This window comes from Poecilia reticulata, linkage group LG13, assembly GCF_000633615.1.
Source record: "Poecilia reticulata strain Guanapo linkage group LG13, Guppy_female_1.0+MT, whole genome shotgun sequence".
Classification (NCBI taxonomy): domain Eukaryota; kingdom Metazoa; phylum Chordata; class Actinopteri; order Cyprinodontiformes; family Poeciliidae; genus Poecilia; species Poecilia reticulata.
This window is the reverse complement of record NC_024343.1, coordinates 20,887,368-20,895,406: the sequence shown is the minus strand read 5'-3', so window position 1 is coordinate 20,895,406 and position 8,039 is coordinate 20,887,368. Positions and strand designations below refer to the sequence as shown.

The window sequence follows — 8,039 nt, the reverse complement described above, 5'->3', positions numbered from 1 at the left end:
AGTCTTTATCTAATCCACAAAAAAATTACTTCAATGGAGAAAAATAAAACTTTTGGAACAGCTTCCCCAGAGGCCAGAACTAAATTGAAAGGAATTAAGAAATCCTGCCATGTAGAACATCCAATACTTTTGAATCAAGAAATGGGGTATTGTTAGACATAAACTCCATTTGACTCAAAAGAAGCTTCAACAAAGTATCCGCTTAAGCTTGTGCAGATTTAGACAAGCTTCAAACTTTTCTTTCTTCTAACGGATAGTGTTTTTTGGTTCAGTTGCTCAAGATATGCAGTGGATGAAATAAACAAGAAATAATAAAAATATATCTAAAAACATTAAAGATATCTATAATATGCATACTGACATGAAATGTACACTTAATGTGTCCAACAACCAAAGTAGTACACATATAAAGAAATTAAAGCAAAATAATCAAATAATTACATAATGTGAAGTGGAGTAGTACAGGTGACACGTATTGAACACATGAAGAAACAGATGTGCAAATAAGGCCAAGAAAGAAGCGAAAATCGTTTACAATATATACCGGACATATACTTGAAGGACGGATGAATGTAGATCTTATCCAGGACATTTTTGATAATCTGAAGATAAAAGGAGTATGGATTTCCATGCAAGCTAATCATCTCAAACAAGCAGGCTGGGAAAGCCTTGCTGGTGTTAGAGAAAGAGAAAAAAACAATGGTCCAGTTTCAAGCTGACTAGATTTTTCATACAACTTGAACTTGAGCTTATTTTTCAAAATAAAACAGCAATAATGAATTTTACATTATATGTGAGGATTTTTATTTTTTATTCATTATGGTCCAGTTTTACATTACAACAACCTGAGCCATTAACAGGAGTGTTAACACTTTTGAAAGTCAGTGTAAGTTCCTTCTTTAACCTAATAAAATGACTCAAACATATGCAAAATGTTTTATTAAATGGGACTCATTTTTAACAAATTTTACCCAATTTTTTTTAAAAGAGCGTGTAAAATTAATTAAGCTGTATAATTAATTAATTAAACAGGATTTATTGCAATGCCATATTATAATGTTGTCCTCATTTAGCTCTTTATTTGGATACTTCAGATGTAGTGTCAAGTCTATTTAATGATTAATATAATCTTCAATGGAGAAAACTACTGCCCTCTTGTGTTTTAGGTTGTAGTGTGTTTCAGCTCTGTGACACACACTTGTATCTGTCATAAAGTACATACCCAAAATAGCCCAAATTTGTGTGATGCACAAGCAACTATTTATGTACAAAAAAGATGTAATGGATATTATGCAAACCATGAAGCATTGTGACAAAATAATTCATGAATATTCTAATGTAATAACAATGACTTGTCAGTGGTTGGAATTAATATTTGATAAATCCCTTGTTATTTTTTCCTAGTGCAGATCAGTTATAAACTTTCAATTTGAGACTTTTTCAGTTGGACCTTTATAATGAATCCAACAAAAAACATGTAGCCTGAAAATTGGAGGACTAATTAGTTCTCGTCAAGGCCATAAACACTCAGCCACCTTTTCACTGTTATTTTTCTTTTCCTTTTTGTTCATTAACACTGCAGAGCCTTATTTCTTTTTCTTTTTACATCAACTTGAAGTGGTTTGTGAGGTTTTTCTCACACAAGAGGAGCAATGAGTGCTTATAATTGTAGGGAAAAGTTTTAACAAATAACTAAAATGTTTAACTCGTAATACAGATACGAAAACAAAAAACCAGGACAAGAACACACTAACAAATCTCAGAATTTTTTAGCTGAATATAACACTTCCTTAAGTTTGGGGAGTCAATGGCTCTACAAAGCAGAGTGAAACATCTACCTTCACTTCTCTGAATCATCTGAAAAACATTCTAGTCCATTGAGACTCCTGTCTGGCCTCATCTGTTTGCCTGTCCGTGCCCAACATCATGCCAACTGTGCATGCTTACTGTGGCACCAGCTGATCGAATGTCTTTACTTTTATGACAAAAACACATGAAAAATACAGAGTAATGATAATTACCCTCACTATTCTCTGGTGACAATAACTAATACAATTTCTGTTTTCATCATTAAGTTTTAGTGTATAAAATTGCCCTTCTTACTCACTCATTTGCTTTGAAACCAAAGGCAAAATAACACCTTTTTTTATTTCTTGCTTTATTGCTTTATTTGCTTCAAACACCAACAGCAGCTGACAATTTAAATGCACACAGCACAAAATCTATTCACACATCAGAAAATTATTGTTTGTATTCCACATTAAATATATGATCAATGACAGCAGAAACTGAAATGGTTGATTCCCTGAACATTTAAATGCAACAGAATGTCTTCGCACTTGTCTTTTACATATTTGATGACATCAGTCACATTTAGTTGTAGAAGAGTATCATAGCTTTCTTTTAGCTATACTGGTTAGTTAATTTATAGCCATTTATTTTCATGATTATATTTTTGAGAGAGAGACAGAGAGAGAGAAAGAGAGAATGCTCTTCGTAACTCTCTTCTTCAGCAAAATGGGTACATTTTCTTATGCAGAAGTGAAACCCACTCCATTAAACAAGGGAGGCACACTGAATACTCCAGGGGCCACGGGTATAATCAAAACACTGCAAGAGCCGGCAAGGAATACCAACTCTAGTTAAGAACAAAGGAAATGGAAATCAATAGCGGGATATGCAGATTTTTTTGACAGCTCGACACACAAATGGTCTTTTGGGAGTTAGTCTTCTTTTGCCTTTGCCAGGTTAAAATAACAACTGAGATGGTGAAAGAAATCAAAAAATGCAACACATGGCTACGAAAGGGCACAGCATTACACCTACTTATTTTCGTGTGAAGGTGTTCCAAAACAATCAATAAGAAATGTGCTGCATTACAAGCGAGGCTAAAGCGCCCAAGGCATGGCCATATCTTTAAGTGCACACTAACAACCTAAGAAATTCATTTAAAGCTGAATACTGCATTATTTAAAAGCTCCACTTCATGTTTTATGCACAGTTGTATTTGTCAGTTTGACGACACTTGAGAAGCTTGAGGAAAGTCTCCATCTTATGGGCATCTTTCTTGAAGCAACTGAGCTGGGTATAGTCCCTCAGAACAGATTCCAGCACCTCCGGCTGCACGTCGTTCTGGACTACACCTTGTTCACTGTAACCTGTGGCCAGTGTGTCCTCATCCAGCATCTGAGGCATGTTAGAAAACATGTCAAAAACATGCAGGAAAATTACACAAGACATCAAATGTGGAGCAATTTCAGAGGTATTTATACACATTGAACAAATATTACAATTAAAAGTTCTGCGTGGTAGAGTTTATGTGATTGACCAACATGAAGTTGTGCATAATTGTGAAGTGGAAAAGAATACATGAATTGTTCCTGAAAGTGTTTTAGATTGAATTCAACCCCTCTGAATCAATAATTTAAAAAATATATATTTTAATTGTCTGGAACGTGGAGTTATGTCTGTAACATTTGTCCATTATTATGCATAATAAGCTCTCTGCTCAGATTAAACAGAAAGCACATGAAAAAACATTTTCAAGATTCTTAGTTCTAACACATAAATATTTTTGTATTAAATTATTTTATTGTTGCATTGACTAAATATTTTTGGGTTATTTTGGTGTTGGAAGGTGAATCTTTTTTGCAGCTTCTTCAGCTTTTCTTCCATGGTTTCCCTGAAGGTTGCCCATCAACTCTGGTCATCTTAGCAAAGATAATTCCTGTCACCACAACCTTCCACAATGGAAATTATGTGATCAGAGTGGTGTTCTCTGGTTCTTATCCACTACACATCTTGTTTTGCGCTTGGCATGTTTGTCTTTGAACAATTATTCCCTTCCTGTGAGTTAGTGTGGCTTTTTCAGTTATATGCACTGGTCAGTTCTTTGTGTAATTTTCAAAGCGTAGGATACTTTTCTATTATTACAGCAACTTGATTTTTTTTCCCCATAACTTTGTCTGAACAGTTTGTTGTGTGTTCTTTGATTTCATTGATGGCGTTTCCTGACTAATGTTTTACTGAATAGTTTCATTTTCAGTTGAACATCTGAAGGTATTTGGTGACATAAGACTTAAATTTTGGGTATCAGAGTAAATACGGTTTTAAAAATCTTTACCACACAGTTCAGATTTTTACAGTTTTACTTGGCAAAAACTTTCTTTCATGTTGCCTGACTTTCTGTCACTCTATCACATAAAACCCCACTAAAATGTATAAGAAAATTGTTGTAATGCACCAAAATGTAAAAAAAAAATTCAAGGGATATAAATTCTTGTGCAAGGCTCTGTAAACATCCTTATTTCACTATCTGAGTTGTTTAGCATAGAATAACATAAAATGTAAAAAAAAAAATAGCCCACCTTTTTAATGAGAACCACAACTCCTTGCTCAAGGCTACTAAGTTTCTCAGACACCCACTTCGTCTTGTTGAGCAGCATGTCAGGGGCGTGATCGTAACGTTCCATAGTCATCTGTAGGTAGACCAAGGGCTCAATCCAAGACTGGACGAGGATCAGCACGGAATGAAGCAGCCATTTGTCCTGCAAAAGCAAATAAATAAGATAAACACCAAATAAGGACCATAAACTTGTGCATGGCCATTATGTAAATATTAAGAATAGTACATATGACACAAAACAGATTTTGTTGACTGCTGGTAATTTTTCCTCTTTCCTGCTCTATAGCATGACATTTTTTTTTTGTTTTAATAGGTATGAGTTACAGTTCATATATAGAGCACATTTACAACAACGTCAGCTGACCAAAGTGCTTCAAAACAATCACAACATCAAATGTAGGTAAATGATAAAACAAGAAATAAACCTGACCATCATAATTGTACACATTTATTAATAACTGGCATAAACAGAAATTACAATCACTAGAAATATGCCTTTAGAAAACAAAATAATATGAAATTGTAACAAATTTGTGATTATATTTCTTTCTGTAGAATGTACTGAGGAGGTAATTCAGCCATTAGTTGTGTTGGATGTGGGACAATGCTAAAACGTTGCAGGACACTGGCCCTTGAGGACCACTAATTTAATCAATAAATGTTGCTTAAGATATTCTGACGTAAACATAACAGTATAAGCTGGAAAATGACATTTGTAGATCAGTCAAATCACCGTTTACAGACCTTTTGTTGACTCAGTTTTGGTTCAGTTTTGTTTCCACCCTACTGACTAAGCCGACCTTTTTCTTTTTTTTCTAAAAGGCCATGCTCTGTTGGATTGAAGACAGCATACTGAAGTACCAGCTTCTCAAGGCCTGTATGCATTATATATTATTATTTCACAGTGGACCACGGCTTACTTCAGGCGGCAAATCCTAAATTTTACCCACATTTTTCTTACACTAAGAATTGACTTTTACACATTACAACATCAGCTGCTATTTTAGGCCTCATAACTGTGTGAATGGTAGGAGTTGATGCAAACTCAAATACAGCAGCACAGTGAGCTGTAAATGGATCACAAAGAACCAATAATTCTCCTCAAATCTTCAGATGACTTGTACAGTCTGTAAGTCTACCTATGGAGAAACTGCTTTTATGCACCTCTCAATTATGCTGTACCTTACACATACAGAAAACTCTTATTCTTGACAGATCAAGAATTTCACAAAGGACACAATAACCTTTGGTAAGTAATAACTATATGCTTACAGATATTTGCTGGACTTCACTTTTGGAACTGGGGATGGGCAGGGCTTTGGTGATGCATGAATAGGCAGCCTGATTACTCTGCAGCCGAAAAGGAAATGGGATGAACAACTCCTCCTACAAAGCAATGACGACCAACAAGAAGAAATGTTTAGATTAGTTAAGCACTGAACATCAGTTTGCAGTATTCCAGTGACTTGATTTCATCAGCTTTATTAACTTCTTCTACTGAACACGGCTGCGTACGATAAAAAAGAACAACAATTTCACAGACTTTCCTATCGGATCTGAAATAAATAAAAGACACACTACTAAAACAGTGACAAAAGTTTTATCTCGCTTTACCACTGGAGACACAGCGGATCCGCATTTTGTCCTCCGGCATGGGCTCATCTGCAGACTCCACGCAGTACATTGCTTGTAACAACCCGTGTGTCGTGTCATTTCAAAGGGCCATTCTGATTCTCTAGTCACAAACTGAAGGGGATTCAACAAGGTGCAAAAACCTGAGCTTTCAGTGTTGCCGTATATCATTATCACATTCACATGACTCCGCTGTGGGCTTGCTTCTTCAATAAAACATCTTCGCCTCAGACGGGAGGTGGAAGATTACTTTGAAGCCCCCGAAGTGAGGCGATGATCACGTCAAAATCAAAAGCAAATAGCAGTGTGCATCTAACAGAGAGAGCCACATGCTTCTGGTCTGGCATAATGTTTGAAAAAGTTCTACAAAAATGTAATTTCTATATTTTGGGAAGTGATGGTTCAGTTTAAAGGCTGGACCTTATCTCTTTAGCAAAGAGATGTGTCATATTTATCATAGAACGTGGTAGAAAATTTTTCACCAAAATTACATTAACTTCCATGTGGTTTGATGATTAAATCTTTAAAGCTAACAACACAGAAGTAATGATGACTGCACAGGGAGGGAGAGGATATCACATGATGACATTTATGAGCGGCAAATCAGGATTCATCATGACAACACCCATCTCCACAATGAAGTAGTGTTACCTGATGACTAGGCAAAGCAACGCTATCAGACTCTATCAGTGGATATGCAAATATAGACGCGACAATGTCAAATGTTTTCATCAGATTAATATTTTATCAAAACAAGTTAGCCCAAAATGTTATCATTGTTGCCACTGCAGTGTGATCAATAGTTCTATAGACATATACAACTATCAATTCACATGCTAACACGGAAAAACAGTGTTTGTAGACCCATTTGCTTTTGGACAGTTTTCTAGACAATGTTTTTTTTTCTCAATAAGATAATACTGTGTTTGAGCAATCGTCTTTTTTCAGCTAGACTTAAAGTTATCCTTTGACTTGCCATGGGTGTTTTGAAGAGTATCTAAACACAATGAGACGACTCATCAAAGAAACTGGTCTTATCTTTTAAAACGTGCAAACATGTGCAACGACTTATTTTATGATAATGTCAGTATTGACTCACAAACAAAGAGGACAGTTCTTCTGAGACTCGGTAGATGAGCTCAGCATGATGAATGACTCGGTCCAGAAGCTTCTCCTGGGAGATGGAGGTGCAGCGGCTCAGGTTGCCCAGATCGTCTCTACAGTCTAGCGGGGTGCTTCCAGCAAGATGCTGGGGCCACAGTAATAGGGCCCATAAACCCCACTGAATGACTGAAGTTGTAGTCATATATGCAAAAAGTTTGTTCAAAAACAAATGTTATTGTGCAAATATGGACACCCGGGTGTCTTTTAATTGTTGCCACTGCTCATAAATTCATGTTATTAAAATCTCAGAACTTATTTTGATACATTACCTGTCTTCTGCATCTTCTCTGTGTTCTTCAGGTTTCATTGCTGCATCTTTGTGCTGGCAACTTTATAAAGCCTAAGCAGCCCATGAATAAAGGAAAAAGGTCTTGCGTAGGTTCTTGTAAAAAGATACTGCTCTTCACACACTAGCGTAGTTCTTATCTAATGCATAATTACAAGGATAGGACCATAGCTGTTTGTGTGGCCAAAATATATTTAAGTTAAAGTTTTCCTTTCTGATCACACCACATCTGAAAACATACTATGTCTGTCGCTACATAAAATGAATAAATAAACAAATAACATTCAGCATCTCTGTGTTACTTTACATTAATCTAGTAAGTAAAAGCTCAAAATTAAATTTATTTTCACTAAGGTAAACATGCATGTCAAAATGGCTGCTGTAAAGAAGAAACTTTTTTGCCCTTTGGTTCCATTCAGACATTCAACTGCTGTCCTGGAAAACTCATGGTTGTGTGAAAGAAACTGTGGTTTCCCAGTTGTAATAACTTTGTTCAACAGTCGCCGGAGAAAGCAAAGAATACTAACCGATGTCTTTTCAAACAGCGCCAGT

General features: G+C 35.8%; 1 protein-coding gene across 1 annotated transcript; it reads right to left on the bottom strand.

Moving 5' to 3' along the window:
• Positions 1 to 2,401: 2,401 nt before the first annotated feature.
• On the bottom strand, positions 2,402 to 7,503 carry smtla (somatolactin alpha). Its single transcript, XM_008425962.2, is given in 7 exon segments — positions 2,402 to 3,186; positions 4,368 to 4,547; positions 5,678 to 5,745; positions 5,748 to 5,791; positions 7,137 to 7,196; positions 7,198 to 7,327; positions 7,471 to 7,503. Coding segments are annotated over 7 exon segments (690 nt in total). The 5' UTR covers positions 7,484 to 7,503; the 3' UTR covers positions 2,402 to 2,991.
• Between the last annotated feature and the right edge of the window lie 536 nt (positions 7,504 to 8,039).